The sequence below is a fragment of the Conger conger genome, chromosome 6 (assembly GCF_963514075.1).
Source record: "Conger conger chromosome 6, fConCon1.1, whole genome shotgun sequence".
Taxonomy (NCBI): domain Eukaryota; kingdom Metazoa; phylum Chordata; class Actinopteri; order Anguilliformes; family Congridae; genus Conger; species Conger conger.
The window spans coordinates 10,245,153-10,272,281 of record NC_083765.1 but is presented as its reverse complement, the minus strand read 5'-3'; the positions used below and the strand labels follow the sequence as shown (position 1 = coordinate 10,272,281).

At 44.6% G+C, this 27,129-nt stretch overlaps 1 protein-coding gene across 1 annotated transcript in view; it reads left to right on the top strand.

Annotated features, from left to right (window-relative positions):
* Nucleotides 1-27,129, top strand: part of LOC133130556 (A disintegrin and metalloproteinase with thrombospondin motifs 18-like) — a 45,142-nt gene that overhangs the window by 10,591 nt on the left and 7,422 nt on the right. The window contains exons 3-18 of the mRNA XM_061245217.1: nt 4,471-4,723; nt 5,178-5,377; nt 6,414-6,497; nt 6,797-6,956; nt 7,608-7,713; nt 9,513-9,650; nt 10,235-10,388; nt 11,968-12,063; nt 12,877-13,025; nt 15,290-15,462; nt 17,090-17,220; nt 17,304-17,427; nt 17,792-18,036; nt 20,724-20,844; nt 21,944-22,070; nt 26,686-26,890. Of these exons, the coding sequence (XP_061101201.1) occupies nt 4,471-4,723; nt 5,178-5,377; nt 6,414-6,497; nt 6,797-6,956; nt 7,608-7,713; nt 9,513-9,650; nt 10,235-10,388; nt 11,968-12,063; nt 12,877-13,025; nt 15,290-15,462; nt 17,090-17,220; nt 17,304-17,427; nt 17,792-18,036; nt 20,724-20,844; nt 21,944-22,070; nt 26,686-26,890 (2,466 nt within the window). The remainder of the gene's footprint in view (nt 1-4,470; nt 4,724-5,177; nt 5,378-6,413; nt 6,498-6,796; nt 6,957-7,607; nt 7,714-9,512; nt 9,651-10,234; nt 10,389-11,967; nt 12,064-12,876; nt 13,026-15,289; nt 15,463-17,089; nt 17,221-17,303; nt 17,428-17,791; nt 18,037-20,723; nt 20,845-21,943; nt 22,071-26,685; nt 26,891-27,129) is intronic.

The following is a 27,129-nucleotide window of genomic DNA, read 5'->3' as shown; positions in this document are numbered from 1 at the left end:
AGCTTCATAAATTCTGTGACAAAGAAATGTTTTCTATTTATAAAAAGTGAAAATAAAAAGTATGTATAAAAAGTGCTGTCATTTTGACATGGTGAAAATATAAATCTAATAAAAAAACACCCATAAATCTGCATTTTAACTACATGTTTGAATTGGTTTGATTTGTTTGAATTTTTTTATTACAAATCAAGGATTACAGAGCCAAATCAAGAAAAATGAATGTCTTTGTCCCAGAGTTTATGGAGCGCACTGTATGAGGAACTCTGACTTGCTTTAGTACACCTACTGTGCATTGCCTGGCTGTCATTTTCAAAGACGTACTACTTTCATCCAGGAACGTAATGAATGTTTGTGTGTAATATCCAACTCAAAGGCATCTCTCCCTTCCGGATACAGCTGACCAAGGGGGATTCATCTGCTGATCCTAAAAATGCTTTAGTTGTGAAATTACCAAGTAGAACTCTTCCCCTTAATTGCATTGTGGCATGCTTAATGTGTTTTTTGGCCAAAGAACACCATAGATTCTCTGTGATCTGCCTCCAAGTAATTATACACCAAAAAGACATTTTTAAGGACTGAGGAAATGGATGCATCTCATATGTACCATGATATTTCCACTCATCTCAGAAAAGGCTTTTGGTGTCTTTTGCAAAGTCTGCTCTCAACAGAAAACCACATTTTGCACTTTGAACATGATTTAAATTGACAGTAATGGTACCGTAGAATTGTGACACACTACAGTACATGACTTCACATAATGACAGTGTGCCCTCAAATGTGCAATACAGAACCATTCAAGGAATTCATCTCTCTCAAAGGCACAACTCCAGGGTCCAATTTTGGTTAGAACCCTGCAGCCATTACCTGTATGGCTCCAGTAACTGCTGTCTGAAGTGGTGCTTGAAAGCACAGCACAGCAGTAAAGGGACTGGCCACGGTTCTGCAGCATCAGCATGAAGTGCCTTGAGAGAGAGAGAGAGAGGCAAAATTAAGATAGTCCAAAGCAATTACAGCTGATAGTGATTCCAAGTGCAACTGTTCTCCTGTGAAAGCCGGTCTTGTGTTTTGTTTTGCAATGATACAGTTGGCAACGATGTGGTCCGCTTGGGGAATTCTGAGTGAGGGTCCCTCTGCTATCCCCTGTCTGTTCTGGCATAGAAGAGATGTGGAATGGCACTGGGCCATCGTTAGCCACTGTTCTCACAACTAGAAGTTCTGCATGGCTCCCCCTTTGTCTAAACAGTGGCCCTGAGTTTATTTAGTCATTTCTGAGTGAGAGATTCTGATTTTGTCACTTCTGAGTGAGAGATTCTGATTGTGTCATCCATGTCCTTTTAAATGTCTTTTTGGGGTGTAATTACTGTAATTACAGAGAATGTATAGTGTTGTGCGATTAAAGCGGAGAGTTCTGCGCGCATGCAGTAATGGCCCTCGCTGTGGCGCTTGACACTGTAACTCACGCTTGTGTTTCATGAAGAAATTCAGGGGACACATTTCACAATGCCACGCTTACGCGGGGTATGTTTCGGGCTCCAGACAGGTGCTGTAGAACTCTGGTTCTGCACCAGGCAAGCGGAGCGTTTTTTGACCGGAGCAGTAGTGACTCATTAACGTTTCTGCCCCTTGAGGAAACACGAGAAGCTGACGCTAGGAATCGTAGCCGATTGCTATCGGGTATCATCAAAATCCAGATTGGCGTTCGAGTTAGAGATTCGGTCAAAGTAATTGACTGAGATCTCAGCTGGAATTGCGATGTGCGGTGGGTCTCGAGGGCCGCGATTGGGAAACGGTGACACAAAATGATGAAAGGCCTTGTCGAACCCGTAGCACTACTGTGGCCCAGACCCAAAACATGCACTCAATCTGGCCAATATTTTGACAGTGCTGATTACCGTTACCATATCCCGACTGCAAATCCAGTCATTATTCATTCAGGCCCGACCATGATAAACAGACAGAATGATTTTCGTAATGCCCTGCCCTGCTGAGCTCTGCCTGTTGGGGGGGGGGGGGCAGCCATTTTGATTTACACAGCCAATGTGGAACTGTAGCAGTGCCAAGCTGAATGAAGCATTCTCACCACTACGTTTCAACAGCCCGTTTTGTAGGAAGACTGACTCACAACTGGTATTGCTTCCAAAGCCTGACAGATGCTGGCAGATTTTCTGTGATCTCATTTGAATGTTGAACACAATACGTCGTATTCACTTACCATTAACTCGAGTACTGGTATTAATATTTCATTGTAACATGTCAGAATATGTGCAGCGCTAAAACAGCTCCTGCTAGGGAAATTAGAGAAATCAATAAACATATGTCAAATGTATTTTCCTTTGGCTTTACATGACCATAACCCGAAGAAGAGGAAGAAGAATTGCTTGGGGGCACGGTATGCCTGAACCTTCCGCATTCTGGATATTAGCCTTGTTCCTTAGCCACTCTGCTGCCGCTCTTCCACCCTGAAAGTGTAGAGACGCATAGGCCCTTTCTTGTGTCCTTCCTGCATGCTGGTGTAGGAGGATGGCTGAGTGTGTGGAATGCAAAACCCCCTCATTGAATGTGGATGTCCGACGGCTCAAAAGAGCAGTTTCTCTTCAGCATCACTTTGCCTTTGCCTACTGAGTTGAGAGCAAAACCAGATGCTTTCTTGTTGCCTATTTAATTTGTTCGGAGAGATAGTCTGGGCAGGGTGCTCTGTGTGGTTTTCTGCCATAAGAAAAGCTGTTCAGTCCTGAAATATCACCCGGTCTGGCTTATTATTGAGCATAGTCAGGCAGTTACCTCAAAATGCATGCTACATAGAAATTAATGCCATCCCTGGGGTTATACTGTTCCATAGTTTCCTTACAATGCCCCCTTAAAGTTCCCTCACTCTCTCTTTCTCTCACGCTCTCTCTCTCTCACTCTTTCTCTCTCCCTTTCTCTTTGTTTGTGTGCGGGTGTGCATGTGTGTGTGTGTGTGTGTGTGTCTGCATGCCTGTGTGTGGCAGACCATGGTGTTTGAGTGTATTTGTAACACTGAGATGTTTAAGTGCTAAATAACCCTTGGCCTCACTCAGCATTTATCAGTGGCAAGAGAGCGCTCGACTTGATGGCCCCATTCACCCCCCCCCCCTCCAAAAAAAGTCCAGCATTTGTAAACCCTTGGGAGTGGGGGGCACAGTACTGGATCATCTCTCTGTCAGCAAGTTAAACTCTCTCTAACAGCACTCCCCTGGGACTTGTCCGCTACAAACGTTCCGCTTTTCTCACGTGCAACTGCAGCTGCAGTTCGCCTCTGTTCCCTAATCAAATCGATGCAGTCTTCCTCTCAAATGCTTGGATAACAGGGTCTGTGAGGCTGGGTGATTTATAACCTCAAGCTGTGACATATTTTTCTTTCAGCTAGCCAAGTCTTTGAAGGCCTTACTTCCTTTTAAATGTCCTTAAAAAGTGTCATGTCCCTTATATTTTCTGTTCTCACTTTTGCAGCTGTGCAGTCGTGTCAGAATATTTCAAACCATTGCTCATTTAGAGTGGTGCCTGGTGAGGGTTTTCATGCCAAATTAAAAAAAATTTTCACAAGTTTGTGCTCAATTTTCAAAACTCAGCACTTGTAACACAGCCTGTCCACCTGTTCAAAATGTATTGTGTCATTCATATCTTTGAAAAAGTCACGTTTCAAGTGACTCATTTATCGTGAAATACTGCAGGTTTAGATCACCCAGACTCCTACAGCTACACTGTTTAGTTGTTTTTACAATACTTTAATATTGCCTGTTTCAAAATGGTTCTTTTTGTGGCTCTAAGAGAAATAGTGGAAACTGTAGAAGAAAGTACAGATTTGTGAAAAAAGGTTGAAAACCCCTGTGATAAAGGATGGTGATGGAATATCACATCCAATGATAATGTGGTCAAATTGGTTCATGTTCAGAAGTAATTGGTGTCCTAAAACATTCATGATATAAACATGGAATGTTATACAGAAATCAGTTTCTATAAAACCATGATTTAGGAGCATTGTTATAGTTACTATCATTTCTACTTATATTCATTGATGCATTTTAATGAATGAAAAGACAGTCCTATCATATGTAATGAGTGTATTTCATTTTGAAATTCTAATACTTTGATATTTAGCTGTGTCAATGTGAACAATTGATTTGGTTCTGCGATCAAATGTTTTTTGGTTTATGTATATTGTATCCCAGCAATTGAAAAAAGTGTTTAGAGTTTTGAAAAATGCGTATTTTGATTAGCTGATTTGAGTTTTGTGTCTGCAGTTTTGCAAAATGACATAAAAGATCAAAGTTCTGAATTTTGTGGCAAGTTTTGCAAATATTGTGTGCCATTCCTTTACTTTAGTAGAGACCTGTATCTGTGGGAACTTGCATTTAAATTATGCATTAGTAATAATAGTAATATTATATATTATTAATATTAAGTAAGATTTGATGATTTTACCCTCATGGGCTGCATATCTCTCTTCAGTCAGGATTGATCCGCACTTCAGAGGAGGAGTTCTTCATCTCTCCACTCCCCAAGCACTTAGCTGCAGAGCAGAACTACAGCGCCCCCCCTGGCCACCACCCGCACGTGCTCTATAAGCGCTCTGCTGAGCGCCGTGTCCGAGGCGACTCAGCAACCTCCGACCCCTCCAGTCCGCCCAGTCCCCACGTGCATCACCACCGCCTCCAGCGCAGGAAGCCACAGCCACAACACTTCTGTGGACGGCGCAAGAAATGTATGTAAGGGAACGTCCTGTTGCATCTGCTTTCACTTGATTTAGAAAAAAAATTTTTTTTTATATATATATATATATCTCATTGATTATTGATAGTGACGTTTTCTTGAAAAATATATTTTCAAAGAAAAGTCTGATAAAAAAGGGGGTTTAATGAGAAAGATATGCAAATTTGCTGCGGTGATGAATTATATTGGGCAGCTAAGTGGGATGCCAGATGGCAAAATCAATAATGGTAGTGTTGTGGGTTCCTTTGAAAAAAGGTACAAACATATAAAAGGCATCACTTGCAGTATTGTGGCATGCGTTGTGTATATTTTGTTTAAAGAAGGTCAATGTTCAATAAGTGACGTGTGAAGTGTGTAGAATATGTATCTGCCAATGCAGTGTCCTTGTCAGAAATAACATGCGAGTCTACTTACAAAACAGGTCTTTCCCACTTGCTTGCCTGCAGATGCTCCGAAGCCCCCTCCAGAGGATCGGCTTGACATGCCTGATGAGCCTGAACCGGCAGGCAGGGGGAAACGCTCGCCTATCCCCTCCAGCATGGTGGGGGGACTGAATGTGGAGACCCTGGTGGTGGCAGACCGGAAGATGCTTGAGAAGCACGGCAGGGAGAATGTCACCACGTACATACTGACGGTCATGAACATGGTGAGCTCTGAGAACATGACCACCTACAGACTGATGGTCATGAACATGGTGAGCTCTGAGAACCTCACCTACAGACTGACGGTCATGAACATGGTGAGCTCTGAGAACCTCACCTACATACTGACGGTCATGAACATGGTGAGCTCTGAGAACCTCACCTACATACTGACGGTCATGAACATGGTGAGCTCTGAGAACCTCACCTACATACTAACGGTCATGAACATGGTGAGCTCTGACTAGGCATCCTGCTGGGCTCTGTTTTGGGTTACTGGGTGAAATGATTCAAATTCAGATTTACTAGTGCAGTACATTAATGGGAAATCAAACAGCACATCAGTCTTCTGGGCCATGTCAGAAAAACATGGTTAAAAATGACACAAAAGAGACATGACATTCCCTGAAATCCGATGAGTGAGCAGTGAAAAGCTTGCTGCAATTTAATTATTAAATTATTCTGTGAACAATCACGGCACTTCTCTCATCGAATAGGCAGCAGTGCTATGATGTTCATTTTATAAGCTTGTCTTGTTATTTGCTTACAGTACATCTAATATGCATGGGTGGCTGGCTTACTAGCCCAGCAAATAGACACTGCTCGTAATACAAAGACAGAGAGCACTGCAGTACATAAAACAAACTGCAAGACAATCTGATGAAAATAGAAATGTTGCTCGTAGGGAGACTAAACTAATCTCAACTGAAACAATATGTTTATTTGACATCATACTTTTATCCAGAGCAGCTTAAAAGGCTGTCGTGGCACTATGCAGATAGCATTCATGCATTCCATTAGAGTAGCCTGAAAATGATTTGGATACAGAGCAGGCAGTAGCAATAATGGAAACAGCTGTGGTATCATCGTGGAGGTGCAGCCAAAGCTGTTACAAGCATACTTGTAGTGGCTAAAATGTTCATTATCCCCTCACACTAAATTTGATTCTGTTATTGTGTAATAAGATCTTACAAGAAGATCTGGAATTAAACATTGAGTCTTCTTGTATGCTGATAGTTTTTATGTTTTCATTTTTCATAGGTCTCCAGTCTCTTTAAGGATGGCACCATTGGAACAGATATCAACATTGTGGTGGTCAGCCTTTTGCTTCTCGAGCAGGACCCTGTAAGAAAAAGCAATTTAAATAAGTCATCAATCCAATAATTCATATTGCATGAACAGTTTCCATTTTAATTTCCCTGGAATAAAAGAACTGGCAGAAACTGTACATTTTTCACATAAACAGCCAGACAGATGGATATCACTGTCAGATGGCCTTTTTACTCCACAGTGCACTCCTGCCAACTGCCTGCCATGATCCTTGACCTAGCTTAGCATATGTTAATGATACCTGACAGGCACATGGTTTGGCTGCACCTCTCATTATTTACCCATTACCCCGCATTCTCTCTTCTGCCACGCAGCTGGGCCTATCAATCAACCACCATGCCGACCAATCCCTTAACAGCTTTTGCCAGTGGCAGTCCGGTCTGATGGGAAAGAACGGGAAACGGCACGACCACGCCATCCTGCTGACCGGACTGGACATCTGCTCCTGGAAGAACGAACCGTGTGACACTCTGGGTAAGTCCCTGTCGGGGGGTTCCCACAACGATGTTACGATGGTTCCTAGGGTTACCACCGGCAGACCTGTGGGTGGACTAGGCCAGGGATCTCATGGTGGGCGGGATGGGAGGGGGGGTGGATTTACGAAGGGCGATGTCATGGTTACAGGCCGCGCACACTGCTCATCACTGCTGCTCATCACCGCTGCTCATCCCCGCTGCTCATCCCCGCTCCTCCCTCCGCTAGCCTGGGCTCCCGTTGCACAAAGCCGCTTTGGATGCGAGTGACAGCTAAGCCTAATGAACTGTGGAAAGCTCTGCTCCTCAGGCCCTGTGTGGTCAACATGACCTACTGGGTGGCACTTCCTGCTAAAGCACTGGGCCTTTTTGCTGTGATGCGTCTTTCGCTCCAGCTGGCTGCCGTAGCTGGCTGGCAGCCCCCTCCCTCAGCACGCAAGAGTGACTTATAAACTAATAAAGTCTTCATGCTATGCCTGCATTGTTTATGCTCCAATCTGACAAAGCATATGGCAGCATGCACTCCCATAAAGCAGTGGCATGGCTGTGCAAATAGATTGGCCGTTTAAAAAATAATGGTGTGGCGTGCGGTGTGGTGTGGGGTGGGGGTTGAAGTAAAGACGGTGAGTAAGACCCTGCCCTCTCTCCTCAGGCTTCGCGCCCATCAGCGGGATGTGTAATAAATACCGGAGCTGCACTATAAATGAAGACACCGGACTGGGCCTGGCCTTCACCATCGCCCATGAATCAGGACACAAGTACGTTGTAAACCACCTCGTTTGACCGTATATTTACATCTGCTATGGGGAGGGGGCTGTGATTTACCTTTATCTAGCTTTAAACGCCGTTATAATGGCAGCCATTCGTCTGAGATTAATACAAGCTCTTTACTTTAATGATTTCATAAATATTCCGCTCTCTATATGTCTTCAAACTGTTTTTAGTGAGATGAAGTACAGCTGCTATCTTACTGCATGTCAAATGCATAATGTAGTGTGCAAACAAAAACAAAGAAAAAGAAAGATCCTTGTTGGACTCATGTAAAACTATTTTTGGGTTTTGCCTATCACTGAGTACTGTGTCTTGGTCAGAGAAGTTCCCTGCAGGCTATGGGTTTTAGTGGGTTCTCTGGATGAATTCACTGATACAGTACAATTGAGCAGGTATTTCCCATGACTGACTGCAGAATATGTATTGTATTACAGGACAGAGTGTGAGCCAAAAGACACTGAGCCCTCTCTGAATCACTGTGCTTCCTATAAGAATCCGAACATGTACTGTTTTCATCTATACTGTACGATGTTGTGTGCAGTGGGGTAGAATGATGATTAGGCAATTGGGCTTGATTCCATAGAGGAACCCATTTTAGGTCTTTATGGAACCCTCTATCATAGGTGTGATGTGTGAAAGGTCCCAGACAAGGAATAATTTTTCCTGACAAAGGCCAGCACCCTTTAAACTACAGGCTTCAGTACATGTCCAGCCGTATCAGTGGACTGCATGTGAAGGCTATAAGCTGTGTACAGTAAGTTGCTCTGGACACTGTAATGGCATCTGCTAAATGCCTGAAATGGCTACTAATGAAGTAAGAAACTTGAGTAGTCCATTCTTTTAGCAAGCCTGTCATAGTTTATTGATGCATACTGCACAAACAGCCCAAAGGGAACTAATGCATGCCTCATGGTAATGACACACTGCAGATACATGCTTTCAAATTTGCGGTCAAGTTCTGGTAAAGGAAAAAAAAATTAAAAGAAAGAATTGGAGCCTTTTCAGGCATGGGTTGCTATGATTTGATACTTATGATTTATATAAAGATAAATTAAGTGGGGGATGAGCCAGTTGAATGGATAAATTGTGCTTGGAACAATACAATTGCACAGATATTACTTCATCTGCTCTGTGACACTGCGTGAGACCAAAAGCACAGCCGTGGCAGATTATATTTTGTTTGTTTGCATGTTACCATCGAGATAAGAAAGAGATTATATCTGATTTTTTGTTACGGTTCATTATGTTTTTGATCTGGTTTGCATTTTCTCAACACAAAGCAGTAATAGTCTGTTCTGGAAAGACCAAGATGGTAGCTTGTCAGAAGATGTGTGTCTGCGTGTTTCAGTGGCTTAATCATGTATTTCATGCAAATTATTACCAGAAAATGTTCACTGCTCAACAACCTCTCCTAGCCAACATTTGTACTGTTTGCAAATTTCAGAATTTTCAGAATGAATGTACAGTACAGTCATTTTAAACAATTTCAACACAACCACTACCACTACTATGCCCTATATGTGCATCCAATAACATTAATGCCCAGACTAAGAAATGATTTTTAAAATCAAGTGATTTGGAAGTTACTTGTTTTGTACAGTAAGTCCAAAAATTGAAGACTTTCGTGGGCTTATTTCCTTATATTTTCGAATATGAAATAAAAAAGACAATTAGAATAGGATTTAATTCCAATGTTATACAGTGTATAGCTTAAAATTTCCATGACATTTTTCATAGTGCAGCTTTAAGTGTCTGAGGTCACGCTGGTGTGCTGACTCTGTTCTAGTTTTGGGATGATCCACGACGGAGAGGGGAACCCCTGCAGGAAAACAGAGGGGAACATCATGTCACCCACCCTGGCTGGAAACAACGGTGTCTTCTCCTGGTCCGCCTGCAGCCGCCAGTACCTCAGCCGATTCCTCGGGTACGGCCGCTCCCTGGCCGGCATGACCGTGCCCCCAAGTGCACATCCTCATTTAATCAGATACGACTGCTTTCAATGTCCCTCGCTGGTCCTTCAGACACTTACTCTGGCTCATATTTTCAGTGAAATGGAAAGCGATTGACAGCTAACATGAGATCGTGCGCTCAATTTCAATTCACTCAGTTCAGGAGATGAATTATAACTTGGGTCATTTGTTTGAAGAATTGAAATGCATCTCCTGAGTTGACTGAAGTGTGGAGCAAGCGAGCCCAAACCCAGGGAGTGAAGACTGTAGATACAGTATTCCTGCAGCGGCTCTTCCGCTAGAGCAGCGGTTTGTTTCTCATTACAGGATCTCATGGGGGGCTGCTTTTTTGTCTTGCGGGTCGTGTTTTTGATGATACTTCATCATACTGTCATGGAGTCTGTTTGCCATCATCATTATCTATCATTTTTTTTGTTCTTCAATGCGATACAGAATCCTGCAGGATTCCCGTCTTAAAAGGGCAACACGCGCTGTTTTCTGTGATGCTGAATGTTACCGGGAGCCCGTATCCTCTTTAAGCTCTGTGTTTTCCTCTCAGCACGGCGCAGGCCTCCTGCCTGGTGGACGAGCCCAGGCACATCGGGCAGTATAAATACCCCGAGCAGCTTCCTGGCCAGCTGTACGATGCCCACACCCAGTGCAAGTGGCAGTTCGGCTCCAAGGCAAAGCTCTGCCACCTGGAGTCTCTCAAGGTACCTTATGGCGTAACCGATTCATTCAACATTTCGCTCCCTATTTGAAATTGAATTGAATTGAAAAGTAGTTGTTACACAAGGTATTAAGTAACAAATTCGATCATTAGGGATGATTCAGAAGACAGCTATACCATGTTAATGGATTCATTATGCATATTTCTCATTTTAAATTTAGTAGGAAATACTTAATCCAGAGTGTGACCGCCTTTTTCACAGCAGATACAATCCAGTGTTGAACTGCAACATGAGTAGAGAAATACGTTTGTACACCAGTTGAACAGATTGTTAAAATGAACCTAGGATTGTACCCTGAAAGATTACCATATTTTACCTTTGTAATTTCTTATGTACCCGCATGTACAAGTGGAGCTTTAAATGAATTGAGGGTGATTCAATGTGGAACCCTGAGTTTTCAAATTCAGTTTCACCTGAGATCATGCCTTCTCTGAGTCATTTATGGAGTGCTGGTACTTGTTAAGACCCCTCTGTTCCATATGCATGCACATCACGTCCTCAATTTATGTTTTTATGATTTAAGCTGCTATTAAATGGTTTTCATTATACAAACATTCAGATTTGAACATTTCTCCGACATGAAACTTTGAACAAAGAGACGCAGAATCTGCAGACAGCGGCACACAGCAGTTCCTCTCTCTCCGCTGAGGCATCTGTTCACATACAAATCCACTTGGAGCGGTTATTAGGCATGCATGGTTAGTGTGGAACATCAACACAACTGTGCGGAGCAGATTTAGGATTAGCCCAGCCCGGTTCTTTATCCCTCTATCTCCCTTCTCCATCTCTTTGCGTAGCGAGGACTGACAGCTTGAGGGATTTGGGCTTTAATCGTCTGAAATCTCTAAAACTTAACACCTAAAGGGTGCATTTAATTGAGTGCTACCTTTTCATTCAAACTCCACTTACGGTGTGATACCAATTTGGATTATGTTTTCGGGGTTTTAACAGCACAATATTCTTCTTTCCCTAATCAATTTATTTTACCCTCTATTTGTGAAAATGTTTGTGCTTTTATTTAGCAAGGTGTCTGCCCTTTATGTTGTGCTCTTTCATTCTAAAAGCTTGGTAATTCACTGTATAGATATGGGCACTATACAGATAAAGTAAGAAACAAATAGAAAAAGAATAAATGAATAAACATACGATATGCGCACCACATGTCCTGCTGTGTCCGGGACAGGAGAGGCCCAATTATCCACGCATTCTTGCAGAGGCAGAGCCCGGGATTAGTGCAGAGGGACTGGCTTTCGAAGGACTCTGTCTCTGCCAGTTCCAATCGGGCCAGGGGCCAGAATGGCGTGGATCCACACTCAGCTTTCTGCTCTCCGTCCCGTATTATTACAGTTGTTGTTTTGGGACGAAGTGAAATCGCAATCATGTTGTGTGTCGCGTGTCAGAAACACTAAGATGGATCTGAATTTTATTGTGATTCTTTCCCCAATTTTTTTTCACAAAAATGACTGTTCCTATTATTGGTAGCCGTGTGCTTTCGGGTGTATCCCAGAGCGTGATCTGAGGAGAAGCACGTGCTGTTTTAAGGGGCGTCTTTGTCTGGCAGGACATCTGCAAGTCGCTGTGGTGCCACCGGACGGGGCAGAGGTGTGAGACCAAATTCATGCCCGCCGCGGAGGGGACGAGCTGTGGGGCGGACATGGTGAGCGTCCATTTGGGCTCCAGGCTGTCTGAGTGGAAAAAGGGAGGCGGCCGCATTCCTGCACATTCATAAATGTCTTGAAATAAAATGTTTCTCATTTGTTTCCTTTGAGAGAGTGAACGAGAGATGTAAAGTAAGTCTATTTTATGGCAGTGGAGTGTTATCAGTGTTATGTGCGCAGGATTGTTGGCTCGCTCGACCTTCAGCCTGCCAGAACCACACCTGAAGGCCTGAAGTGCACTCTGCCAAAGCTCACATTCAAACACCGTACACCCTACACCTCACATTCAAACACTGTGCACTGTACACCACATATTCAAACACTGTACACTGTACACCACATATTCAAACACTGTACACTGTACACCACATATTCAAACACTGTACACTGTACACCACATATTCAAACACTGTACACCGTTCACCTCTTTTGTTTTCTCTCTTACTCTCCAATATCCTTTTCCTTTTCTTCTCACTCTTCTCTCTCTCACTCCCTCCCTCCTCTCTCCCACTCTCTCTTTCTCACCCCCCCCTTTCTCCCTCTCCTTCTCTTTCTCTCCCTCTCTTTTTCACCCCTCTCTCCCTCTCTCCCTCTCTCTGTCTCTCTCCCCCCTCTCTCTCTCTCTCGCTCTCTCTCTACCTCTCTTTTTCACCCCTCTCTCTCTCTTCCCCCCACTCTCTCTCTCTTTCTCACCTCTCTCTCTCCCTCCCTCTCTCTCTCTCTGTCTCTCTCCCCCCCTCTCTCTCTCTCGCTCTCTCTCTCTCTCTTTCTCCCTCTCTCTCTCTCTCCCTCCCTCTCTCTCTCTGTTGCAGTGGTGCCGGCGGGGTCAGTGTGTGAGGCTGGGGGACCACGGTCCACGCGCGGTCCATGGGCAGTGGTCAGAATGGTCGACGTGGTCAGACTGCTCTCGGACCTGCGGTGGGGGAGTGATGTCCAGGGAGAGGTTTTGCAACAAACCCAGGTACTGGACCCTGGTCTGCAATCATAATACTTCACAATTTGAACCTTTGGCCCTTGAGTCTAAGGTCCAGTGATGTGGTGGTTACAGGGACAGCACACATAAACCCTACTGCTGCTGCTGCTGATGAATGGGGTTATGCTCTGTCACAACCACAATCCATTTGGGATCATGTCAGGAGTGCCTAATCGTGTTCCATTGAGGGCCAAGAGTATGCATGTTTTCATTCCTAAATGAAATCACTGCACCAGTTGATTTCACTAATTAGTTCCTGCCTCTCTGGTGAAATCAGCAGGTGTTCTGTCTTGATTGGTTGGAATGAAAAACTCTCGGCCCTGCGTGGAACATGAGTGGGCACCCCTGTCACAGGTATAGCTGTGTAAGGGATATTCTCTTGTGCTAAAATACAAATGGTATGTTTGATTATTGTTTGTTTATGTTTATGATAATCTCTTTATTCAGCTTTATTCATCTGGACAATCCTGTTTTCACACACAGTACATACTTTAAAGTATACACAGTCCAGTGTATACAGAAGCATATTCACTGACTCACTCCTTGTGATTTGTACATTCCGGCTTCTGGTTACAAACCAAGCTCCCTGCTCATTACTGTTAATTGAAGCCCTGCTCAATTTCCATGTCTTGCCTGGACTGTGACAGTCTTGCAAGCATCTTGATTCTGATAATTATTTCTACAAAAGCTGATAAATCTCCTGTAATGATGATTATAAACACTGGCTGGCCTCCTGCACGCTCCAGATGCTTCCTAACTTGTGGCTGCGAGCGCTAGCAGTAATTTGTTAGCTTGTTAAAAGGCATCATCTGTCAGTGACTCAGCGGCACGTTAAGCTGAAATCCCTTGCGGTGTCTAGCAGCTCTCAGCCTGGCCTGGCACATAGAACAGTAAATCTGTCTGTTCCTTATTGTATGCATGTGTGTGTACATCTGTGTGTGTTTGTTTGTGTGCCTGTATGTGTGTTCCTTGTGTTCCTACGTGTGTGTGTGTGTGTGTTTGTGTGTATGCATTATGTGAGTGAGCGCGTGCATGCATCTTCCTCCAATGGATACAGTCCGTCTGCTGCAGGTGCTCCTCTGAGGAGCAAGGCATTCTGGGAAGGAAAGATGAGCAGATGAGGCCAGACGATGGTCTCAGATTGAGCTGGAATGTTCCGTGGGGGGCGTCTGCTGTGGTTCAACCCGAGCTCTCTGGAAAATGGTCTTGGTTTCATAAAGCGATCCAGCTGAGCTGTTTTTTATGCATGTGACTGTGGAAGGGTACACCACGTACGTTTTCTTGCATGACACGGTCAGTGTGCTGTCTGATAAATTTACCTTATTCTTCAGCCGATCAAAGGGAGATATCTAGGTAATCAGCGCAAACGCTGCCCATATGCTGTGTGTTATCCAGTATTTTCAGTGGAAAGAGTATATTTCTTTATGTAATTGGGGATAAAAGTCATATTCATTTCTGTTTTTGGCACTGAAGAAACTTTTGTAGTGGGATCCACCAAATGCCTCATGAAAATGCGTGTCAGATCATGGGTGCAGCTGTTGAGAATTAGAGTGCTTGTTCCCGTCCTCATTGGACCTAACGGAGAGGGGGTGGGGTTTCAAATAACAGTTAATTAGCGTGAATCAGCCAATTCCACGTCCTTGTTACACTCTCTGGATCTCTTATCTGAATCCCAGAGGACATCAGATGTTTCAGTGCTTTTAGTCTTCTGGGTCAAGCTCCTCCCCTTACCAGTTCAGGGTCATGACCTTTGGGTCATGGGGTTGAATACCACATATGACACTGCAACTGTATGTATCAGCTGCAGCTGAAAAAAAGAAAAGAAAAGCCAGCTCTAGTGTTTATTCTATTCCTTATACTTCGGTACTTTTGTGCATTGAACATTATATTATATATGTTTTTTCCATTTTTGAATGTTCAACCAGCCTATATGCAGTAAACAGCTAGTTGAGCACAAGCTTACTCTACCAACAGAGACGCTCTTATGCAGACACTCTTATCCAGGGTGACGTACAGTTGACTTGGCAGGGCGCATCTTATGGGATTCAAACCACCAACCTTGCGGGGGTCTGAGTTATGTACCTTAACCACAGCGCTACAGGCCACATACAGCTATGAGCAGCTATGAGTGTCAGAAACAGCTAAAACCCATCTTCGAATACCAGCTGGTATTTGCTGGTCTTCAGCAGGGCTGGTTACTGGTTAAAGGCCAGTTTCCTAACGAGTACATTCAAGTGTGTCTTTTCTCACAGGCCTCAGTACAATGGGAAGTTCTGCCAGGGGTCCAGCCGCATGCACCAGCTGTGTAACACAAAAACATGCCCCCCTGGCGCAGTGGACTTCCGAGCCCAGCAGTGTGCAGAGTACAACAGCAAGCCCTTCAGAGGCTGGTACTACAAGTGGAAACCCTACACCAAAGTGGAAGGTACGGCCAGCGGGTGACACATCGCTGGAATTATGTGCGGCAAATCCTATTTTACGCATGACATAACACCTGCCATAATAGGCAGTGACAGCTTATTACAGCTTATAACACGTGTTGAATCGCCGCAACATAATTAATCAGTGAAGTTAACAAAGACTTGAGACTTGAAAAGTGTCACAATATGATTGCAGTATGTGTTCTTTGTTAGGACATGTATAACAAGCTTTAATCTAGGTTTTATATTGTGCCTATTAGAGTGCAATGTAGGCTTTTCACAGCTTTACGGTGTATAGTTCAAGTAAAGAGTTACCAGTCTGTAAATGGTACTCTCCTGTTCCTTTTCTCTAAACCCCCTCTCCCTCCCTCAATGCATTTACGAGTGGTAATGGAGATAGGCAGAAGCAGAGGGTATTGCTGACAAAACTGCCAGTGTGTGGGGAAAATCAAGGGGTTGAATAACAAAAGCTGTAAATTGCACTTGTCAAAACAATTTGATACTACGATTACTCAAGTCTAAACTGCTGGTCTTGCAATTCACTCTCGAGTCAGTATTTGTGAAGCGGTTGTTTCTCTTGCGCAAAACAACTTTCTTTTTTATATTGGAAAGGTTGTTTCTGTGTGGCTCTCCCATGTTGTGATGCTGAAAGCTGAAAGCTCATAGCTTGGCGCGTGCTAGCCAATGTCACTCCAGAGGCGTAAGCTACACTGATTGAAATGAGAGATCCATACAGACTTGCTGTTACACTGAGATGATTGGGTGGCTAGAGAGCACCTTAGGTGGCCCTACCTGTGTGTGTGTATGTGTGTGAGAGAGTGAGAGCGAGAGAGAGAGAGAGAGAGAGAGAGAGAGAGAAGAAAAGGAAGAGGAAATTGGAGCTTTGTTTTTCGTCTGCTGTCAGCATGCCGAGGAGGTGCTCCTTCGGTTCATGAAAGGCCGATTGTTTGGGGGTAACAATGGCTGCATTGGGGAACTCCTGCCGAGGGAGACGGGTTGCCCAAAAGTGACACGTGGAACCTGCTCCATGTCTTGGCACACTGCACTAGAATGAGGAGGCTTCTGGAAGGGGAGATACCTACCTACCTTCAGGACAATGGTGTGCATTTATACTGTAGGTTGCTGCTCCAGGGTAAGGAACTGGAGTGGTGAAGGGAAGACAGGTTTGAGGTTGGATTGCTGAACCACGCTGTTGGGCAATTAAGTTATATTGCAGTAAGGCTAAGCTGTGCTTTTACAGCTGAATGCACTGGTAGCTTTCAGGGTTTTAGATATGTCTGCAGTTGCCATTCAAATGCCTCCTTCACTCCGTAGCACTTGTTGTTTGTTCACTGCGAGAGAGAGGAGAGAGAGCGCCGTAATATCTTTCTCAGAGAAAGCTTGAGAACAAGGCCGTCCGCCAATGTTGACAGGCACGAAGGCCAGAACTCTCTGCCTGAAAGGAGGCCTCTGCTCCCACTCATCTCAATAAAAGATGAACCAGGCAGTTAATACAGTGTGTAAATGCAGCCTGCGGTCATTAGGACACGCAGAGTTTGTACAAGTTCGCAATTTCTAGTTTTCAGTGCCACTCCTGGACAAACAGATTTATATACATTGATTCATTGACAGCCTTTTTATCTCTCCTGGTAGCTGAGGACATCTGCAAGCTTTACTGCATAGCTGAGGACTTTGACTTCTTTTTCGCCATGGCCAGCAAGGTGAAGGATGGCACTTCCTGCTCGGACGTCCGGGCAGATGTGTGCATCGATGGACAATGTGAGGTATATCCACTGCTCCTGAAAAAACAAAAAAGGGGGAGGGAGAGAGACCACAACAGGCTGATGCACTGTCTGTCTTGCTGCAGCCAGCTGGATGTGACCGGGTCTTGGGATCTAAGGCGACTCTGGATGGCTGTGGAGTTTGCAAAGGGGACAACTCCACCTGCAAGGTCTACAAAGGCCGGTACCTCCAGCAACACCAAACCAGCGGTAAGGGTCGCCTGCACGCTTTATTGAGCGTGCCCCTGTGATACAACGATACAGGGCCGCCTGGCCCACTGTCAGATCATTGGCGGCGATGAACAATGCCGTGTCATGGTGGCACAATGGTTAGTGCTGAGCAAGAAGTTTGAGTCCGGCCAGGTCCCTCCGTGTGGTCCGGTTTCCTCTGACAGTCAAAACATGGAGACAGATGAAATTTTCACTTCCTGGCTAACTCTGGTGCATTTACAGAAATGTTACTAAATTTATTTATCTTAAGCCTTTGTTACCTGACAAACAGCAACCTGAAATCTCTTGCATGGCAGTTGATTGTAATGAATACATTTCATATGATCTTTCTGTCCCTATCTAGCATACTATCCTTTGGTAACCATCCCGGTTGGAGCCAGGAGGATCCGTGTGCAGATGCAGGAGGTCTCCTCCAGCTACCTGGCCATCCGCAGCCTGAAGAGGAAGTACTATCTCACGGGGGGCTGGACCATGGAGAAGCCCGGAAAGTTCCGGTTTGCCGGGACCGTGTTTGAACATCAGCGCTCCTTCAGCCACCCAGAGAGCGTGCAGGCACTGGGACCGACCAATGAGACGCTGGTAGTCGAAGTAAGACCCTCCTCCACTCGGTATCTGCTGAGCTTTGTGCATTTTGCGCAGAATTGTGAAATCTCATCTGCATTTAATTGGGAGATGGTGCAAGGAAAATGGGATGGGTCATGTAGTGTGTGATCCTTTTTTAGCTTCGTTAGTTAAAATATTTGCTATAGAATCTCAGACTAATTGGAATTGGAAAAAATCATGTAGACTGCCATATAGTAACGCACTGCAATAATTCTGATTTAACGAGACTAAACTATGAGTTATTTTTACTGTGAGAGGCATCTTGGGCCTGCTTAGGAAAGCTACTCTGGACTTATTTTTGTTTTAATTGATTCCACTGAGAAACATTGGGTTTGCATCCGAGGCCTTTAGGATAAAGTCTGTCTATCTTCAGTGTAAACTATTCGTAACATGGTGCTTCCTAGGACAAAGAAGCATAACTTGTCCAGAAAGATGCAGTTCCCCGAAAGTTGTCAGAGGTGGCATCTGGCTGACATTTGAGAAGGGCTTTCATTCACAGATGCCTCTGCCCCTGAAGTTCAATGTTTCCCAAACTTTTTAAGCCTCTGGCCCAATTACAGTGGGACCTGGTCATAGTGAGATTTGCCAGCTTTCCTGTAAGATGTAAAAGCACTGAACTTATCTATCGTGCCATGTCATGGGGTAATCTGAGTGCCCCCTACGTGCATCATTCCTACAATTTTGTAGTAACACAAGCAATTCTACACAATGCTACTGTGAGGTTCTTCATGTGAGGTCATTGGGGCCTTGCTGTAAAGCTAGCTGACCTCTGCATGAGGTGGGGATAGTCTTTCTAGCTATGGTCTATGATTACAATGGAAAAGACATAAGGAAAGATTTAAGCATTGAGATTTGAGCAGCAGGGCACTGGGTTTAGGAGGAGAACAGGGGATTAAGTGAAAGCTTATAGACTGGAATGAGACACAGAGATGTTTTTGTCTGCCATCTCTCTGGCTGTGATACAAATTGAAACATATTTTACTTTCCTTTCTACAGACGTGTTAATAATCAGAAAGAACATTTTATTGTTCATATGCTGTCTTCCACAAGCCAAGTTTGTAGTATTATAGGGCTTGCTATATTATTCCTTTGTACTGGCTTCCCCGCAGTGCAGGTTATAGTACAACACAAGGCTGGCGACCCTTGGTCCTGGAGAACAGCAGGTTGTATTGTATGCCAGCATAGGCACAGAAAACATGATGAGGTGAGTTCACTGTGTCTTCAACTGCGGAGAAGCTTTAAGTAGTCAGTTGGGTGCAGAAATAACAATTAAAGTGAAACCATGAGAACCAGCAGTCCATGCCACTCTCGAGGACAAGGGTGGGCCACCCCCGGTAGAGTAGCTGAGTGGTGGGGTGTTAGCATGTTAGCAGCCAGAAACAGATGCAGATTGAGGGCTGTGATGCTAGATCATTTCCTGTGGAATCCAGCTTTTGCCCCCTGGCGAGGTCTGTAGGTCGGAGCGTGTCCGCTACGTTTCAGTGCCGCTAGTTGGCGGAACCAAGTGTGGAGGCGGTGTGGGGTATAAATCTTCCCGTGGAACATTACCTCTGTTGGGAACAGTTCTCCTTTGGCCAGACAAGACAGGTGTGTGGTGTCTAAGTTAGACTAAGTTAGACATCATTTGGCAGCAGGGGCAGCAGGAGGCCTGGAGGGGTCCCGTGCCAGTCATAAATTTGGAGCAGATTGCGCACTCATCTGCTGGAACCCACCCAGGACAGTAGTCCGGAGGAAGCCCTGGTTGCCTGAGTGAACGGTTGTAAAATGTCCATGTTTCCCTGCCCCGAACTCACTGCAAACAGCCCATGACACAATATTAGATTCAGTTAAGGTCCCCTAGTGCTATGTGTGTTAAACACAAGAGAAGGAGTCGGAGATGGAGTGGATTCATTTTAACAGGTCTCCATTTGCTCTACTCATGCTAAAATCATCAGAAGTAATAATGTGCACTCAGGCTGTGCACTCTGTTTGACTTGATTTAATCATAAGTCAAAGTTAAGGACTAGTGTTGACTGAATACAAGACTCTGTCTGCATTTATATTGAGGTTACCAGTTATTACTGATAGTTGAGCAAGCACCTCCAGTTGTCTGATGGAAATACATATGAACATGATATTCTGGGCTATAAGGAATACCTTTCAATCAGCTGCTGTTTTTACTTCTAATATGAAATTCATCCCTCAAGCATTGCTACTATTGCGAATATACTGTATATTTCTGCGCTTAAAGCAGAAACCCAGCGATATTCAGGAGGGAATGAAGGGCCATTTGAGTGGAGACTCTCTACTCCATTTGAGTCAGTCCAAGCCTGCCGCCTGTGATTTGGGGGTTGGTCTGCAGGGTGGTCAGCATGCCTCTTCACAGTTCAACCAGAGTGGAAGTGCTGAGATCCAGATGCATCTTCAACAGAGTCTGTACAGAACACACACTCACGCACACACACACAGGTGTAAAGCTCACACCGATATGGTGTGTAAGTGCGTGTGTCCGTGCATGCGTGTGCATGTATACGTGTGTGAGCGTGTGTGTGTTTTATCACTCGGGGGTCACGGACGAGCTGTCATTTAATGAGGTGCGGCGTGACTCCTTGCAGGTTTTAAACCGGAGGCGTGTGATCGAGGCGCTGAGTTCTCCTCACGCACCTCCCCCCGGCCCTGTCTGTCTCCCTCAGGTCCTCCTGCAGGGGAGGAACCCGGGCGTGGTGTGGGAGTACACCCTGCACCGGAGTGACAAGAAGCACACCTACACCTGGAGCCTGGTGCGGTCCCAGTGCTCTGCCCAGTGTGCTGGAGGTGAGGACCGTCTGTGTGTGTGTGTGTGTGTGTATTTATGTGTGTGTGTGTCTGTGTGTGTATGTGTCTTTATGTGTGTGTCTGCGTGTCTGTGTGTGTCTGTGTGTCTGTGTGTGTGTGTCTTTATGTGTGTGTGTGTATGTGTGTGTCTCTCTATGTGTGTGTATGTGTTTGTCTGTGTGTGTCTTTATGTGTGTGTGTGTATGCGTGTGTGTGTCTTTATGTGTGTGTGTCTGTGTGTCTGTGTAAGTATGTGTATAGCTGCGTGACACATGTATTTCTGTATATTCCCCTTTTTCTGTACAGTATGTGTGTGCTAATTCATAGGACTGCGTGTCTCTGTGTGTTACTGAGAGGGCCGTGTCCGCTCAGGTCTGTCGGAGTGCCTTTGTAGGCTCTGAAATGGCCGCCCTCCAGCAGTCAGATCCCCCTCCCACTCAGCCAGCCCTTGTGGCGGTGGACTAGGTTGTGATGAGGCCAGAGATTTTAATCTGGTTCAATAAAGCTTTTCTTCTGACATAGCTCATCAGGTCTTCTTAATCTTCCCAGCAAAGATAAGAGAGCCAATGAAAAAAGAAAAACGTAACGCCAACTACGTACTAACATTGTTCAACACCTCAAGATAGCTTGACCGCTGACTGCTGCATTGCATTAATGAGCTGGCCTGGCCTTGTTCTGGCCTGGTACCAGGACAGGCTTTTTAAACAACATTATATTAATAGAGGTGCATATCAGTTTGGAGATGGGCATGGGGATTAAAAACAGAGAGAGTTGTATATTATGTATGTATAATGCAAAGGTATGCCACAGCAGTGACAATAATATGATGTAAATTCTAGATGAATATTAAATTTAAGTGTAACAAATGTAAACTTGATCCGGATTGGGATATACTGTCATCTGATGAGCTATCCAGCCCTGGAAGTCTCCAATCTCCATTACAGAGTAACGATAAATTAAAATAATGATTTCCCTTCAACTGTGTTTCCCCTCTTATATTCCAATATAATTTGTGAGGTAAGTTTTGCTAGTTTATCAGCATAAGCACCTGGATGAAAAAAAAGAAGAAGCTAAAAATCCCACTGTCACGTTCCCGCAGGGCGTATATCAACGAAAGCTGTGTGTCTCCAAGACCAGCGCGTGCAGGTGAACTCCTCCCTCTGCAGTCTGCACACCAAGCCAGCGCTGGGGTCTCAGCTCTGCAACACACAGCCCTGTCCTGCCTAGTGAGTCTGCCAGTCAAATGCAACTGCATTTCAAATTCAAATGCCTTCAAATTCAGACGCCATCTTGTGATACTGATGGTATTGCCTTCACTAGCATTTGCCATGTGCATAAAATCCTGTTTGAGACATGCAGCTTAAATGTACACGCAAGTAGAGCTCACATAATATACAGTGCAGTTGTAGCATTTCAAGTGAGCCCAACATCATTTGAACATGCATTCATGATGCAGTGTGTAGAAATGCCTTTACTGGAACAATGGACAAATTGAGCACACCCAATGACGTTCTACTAGCATGATGACATTGTGCGAACACGCACACACACACGCACACTCGTACACACATGCAAACACATGCACGTATACACACAAACACACGCACACATACAAACACACACATGCGCACGCACACACACACGGACACTCACGCACACACACACACGCACACTCACACATACACACATACACACACACACACACACACACACAGACTCACACTCACACATGCACGTATACACACACACACACACACACACACAGTGGCTGTGCGTGTGCCCCAGATGTGGTTTGACCTGAAGGGGGAATGCCGTGTGGAGGGGCACATTTTGTGGCCACTTTGCTGCGGGCAGGGAGCACGCTCAGAGCCTGTGAGGGCAGCGTTTCGGTCCCAAACCAAACAGCATTAGCATACCCTCCAGACAGGCCCAGCCCGCCCTAGCATTCGTCCCGGATCAGAGGGATGCTGGCAGGCATTCAGACCCACAGCTCCTCCCGGTGCTGGGGATCGCTGCCCTGTCTGCCCTCGACAACACCAGCATGCTTCAGACGACAGTGTGGAGGTGGCCTGGGACATCAGGGAGGATCAGGCCTTCAGTTTACAGCTGCTGTCTGGGTGCATGCTGCCCTGTTTCCATAGAGACAAGCCAGGTTTTTAAACAATGCTGTCCTTTTGATAATGAGAAAAACGGGCAGATTTTTGTTCCAAATTTAGATTTACAATTTTAGTCAGACTAAAACCCATGAGACAATGCGCTTTAGGGTAAGAGAATAATCACCATAATACTGGAGGCTTCCCTAAAAATGGTCTAAAACCAGTACACACCCTGCTGTTAAACACATTGTAGAACCAGTTTTACGGAAAACGTGGATGCCTATCGCAATGATTCATGCGGTCAAGCAAAGTTAGGAGACTAGACTCTTAATGGACATCATAAAATGTGTCCTGGAGGATGGTCCCACTGGAAATTCTCCGGTTGACCACAAGTAGGCCAAATAAAGATGGGCATGTAAAACCAAATAACCCAATATCCAAATATCCCATGGCAGTCGACAGTTTTAGCCCAGAAAGCGTTCCCCTTGATTTATCTTGCTCCAGATTCAAATGAATAGTCCTGAAGACAGTGTCATGTACTTAAAAGCCTGAACGAGAGAGAGAGAGAGAGACCGAGAGATACAGAGAGGGATGGAGAGAGACAAAGAGATAGAAGGGAGTGAGTGAGAGAGAGGCAGATGGAGAGAGAGAGAGGACAAATAGCTCTTCCTTTGTAGTCTGGCTTTCGCCCTTCACTTCTTGTGTCCTCTTGCTGCGATTATGTGTGAGAAATGAGAGGCGAATAGGACAACACAAGGCCTGATGACTGGTGGGCTAAGTGAAAAAGAATTATGACTATATTTATTGCATCCAGAGCATGACAAATCATTGAATAACACACTGTATAATTGAACTAATCCTCCACTTGAAAGGAATCTATCTCTGGCAATGAGCTTTTCCAGTTACTCACATGTTGTCTAGAGTGATGCATAGTTGTCTTTTTGGAAGATTAAGTCGAAGCGTTGAAAGGGTTGGGCTTTTCTCTCCCTGTAAAAAATGTGTTGGCCACTGTGATAACCATCACACGCACACACACACACACGCACACACACACATACACACACGCATGCTGATACCATCTTGTAGTGCTATGTTTTTTTCCACTGTGTCGACAATCTAGTTGGCGGCAGGGCCATCTATATCCCTCAATGATGAAACCAAGGCAAACAGTATCCATTTTGTTTGAAGCATGTTAACACTTTTGCAGTAGGCTACCTTCATTTGAATACAATCAGAGTAATATCACCAGTATGTGAAAAAATAAATAATAAAGTAAAAAAGGTATTAATGTTCCTTTGTAGGCCCCCTTGAGAGGAACTGAACTGTCATAAATAATTTCCTGAAAATATACATTTTAAAAAACTGCCAGAGTTCCAGACCCCTAAAATAATTGAGCCGCCTTTGTTTTTGATGAGTTGTTGGGCGGATTTATGGATGATGAGTAAGAAAAAAGAAAATAGTGAGTTGCAGGATAAAGATGAAAGCCTTCAGAATAAACACTTCAGAAATTGCACAAGTATGCTTTCAAATATAGAAGAGAGGGAACTAGGGTGGGAGAGAAACAAAGAAAAAGAAAAAGGCTTTTATTTTTCCAGAAAATATCTATTGAGATGATGGGATCATTTATTTTTCTGAGAGAGAGGGAGAGAGAGGGCGAGAGACCTCACAGAGCCAGGACAGGGCTGCTGGAATCTGTGCCTCTGTTTTGGACAGATGAGAGGTGATTCCTCATTGGGGCCAGCGGGGTCTGATTGCTGTAGCATCGGACCGCACCGGGTCCTTTTTTGTACTGCAGCCGCGTCTAATCATCAAACTATTTATGATCAACTGAAATTAATCGGACTATACTGTATGAATGATAATTCGTGCTGTGGTTCTAAAATCACTACTATTGACCAGAGTCAATTTTTACAGTAGCCGCAGGAGCAAATCAATTTGCCATTGAGTCATACTGTGTTCATTTAAAGCTAAATGAACACAACAGTGTTTAAAACTCACAGTATCCTCTTATGCTGGTCTTATAACTCAGACTACATGAGAGCATAAACAGAAGTTATTTACATTGGTTGGTTTATTTGATTCATTCCATGGTTTGCTTCCTCCCTTAATTCATTTTGCCGTTTAATCTGCCAAGTTAAAGAAATGAGATGTAAATAAGCCATTCGTAAAAAAGAGTTTTGATCCAGGAACGGGAGGTTATAGAGGGCCTGCCCTTCTGGCCCGTTTGTGCGGGATGCCTTTCTCACCACACTACTGTGTGAACGCTCATTTACATGAGTCCCTCGTGTCGAAACAAGCTATCGTGTTGAAGCAGCTCTCTCTCCGTGCCAAGAGGGACTCCCGAACACTTGAGTACGGGGACTATCTTGAAAGCCAAATGGCAGTCCTCTAAGTGAGTCGGTGAGTCGGGGTGGTGAGGAGGACGGCGATGGTTTTGGCTGCAGAAAGGGAGACCGTTGGTGCTTGTTAATTCAGTTGATCACTTTGGTGTTTTGATCAACACTGTCGGTACATATAGCCAATCATGTGGCAGCAACTAAATGCGTAAAAGCATGCAGACATGGTCAAGAGGTTCAGCTGTTTTTCAGACCAAATGTCAGAATGGGGAAGAAATGTGAGTGATTTGGTGCCAGACAGGGTGGTTTGAGTATCTCAGAACCTGCTGATCTCCTGGGTTTTTCACACACAACAGTCTCTAGAGTTTGCAGAGGATAGTGCGAAAGAAGAAAACTAGTGAGCAGCAGTTCTGCAGGCAAAACACGCTGTTAATATCAGAGAAGGAACAGACTGGTCGAAGCTGACAGGAAGGTGACAGTAATGCAAATAACACATTACAACAATGATATGCAGAAGCGTATCTCTGGACAGGGAGGATAGGCTAGTGGATAGGCTACAGCAGCAGAAGTAATACGTAAAAAGTCAAATACCTAATAGAGTGTATTTCTGACATTATGTGGTTTAAGAGTGTACATAATCCCTCTAAACATAAAAGGCGCATAATTAAGAAAACATATGTTTATTATAATTCTTTGATTGTCACTGTGGTTGGAACAAAAACCAGCATTCACAGGGGGTCCCCGGGACCGATGTTGGAAACCACTGGTAAAGACAACATACTGTTTGTCATTAGCGTATAAATTCAAGACAGTGTCATTGTGTAGTTCTTCGCATGAACCTCGATGCAGTCATGTGGAAATGCATAGTTTGAATAGAATCCTAAAATTTGTTTCATGGGATAGTAAAGAAAACAGGAGCCCACTCCCGATTTCCACATTTAAATTTGATGTTTAAAGAAGCAAGTCGTTTGCTCAGACAGATTTTGCCATTCCGCTTTATCTGAGCACATGAATAACTTCTGGCCTGGAGCTACTGCACACCTTTTTAAATATTTGGAGTTTATCTCTTTCAATATCCCTCTGGGAGTGTTGTACACTAAACTCATAATAATGAGAAAATTGTGGAGGTATAGTGAAAATAAAACAAAAAACTATTTATTGGAAATGCTGCTTTCATTCAGTGAATATATTTAAAATCTACAGGGGCTTGCCTAATTTAAACACCAGTTCTGCCGGTATGCACATATGCAGGTATGTCTTATGGCAGTCTGAATGCTGTCTGGTGTGTGTGTGTGTGTGTCTGACCCTGTATGACAGTTGAGAGTGCAGTCTCTTCTTCACTGTGTTCGGTTGGCCTGTGTGGATGGAGCAGGGGTCGTAATGGCGGCTGGCTGTGTGTCTCTCCCCAGCTGGGTGCCCGGGGACTGGGGTGCGTGTAGCGTCTCCTGTGCGGGCGGGCAGCAGACGCGGCCCATGCGCTGTGTGCGCAGGGTGTCGTACCAGCGGCAGGAGGGCGCAGAGGCCTCGCTGTGCCCCGCCGTGTCCCCGGCCCGGACCCAGCCCTGCCAGACCCAGCCCTGCCCCCCTCGGTGGGGCTCTGGAGCCTGGTCTCAGGTGAGCTGCTCCACGCGTATCTCAGGTCTCATGTGCAACTAGGGTCACTGGTACATCAGACACCTCCTCCTGCATGAGCCAGGGGTTCATTTGTTTCAATCTTCAATAATAATAGTAATAATCACATAAATAATAATAATATGCAGATATTACATATACATTGCACAAATATTATAATAATCCATTGTCCTGAGATTATTTCTTTCTTCATAATTATATATTCACTTATTTGTTCACTA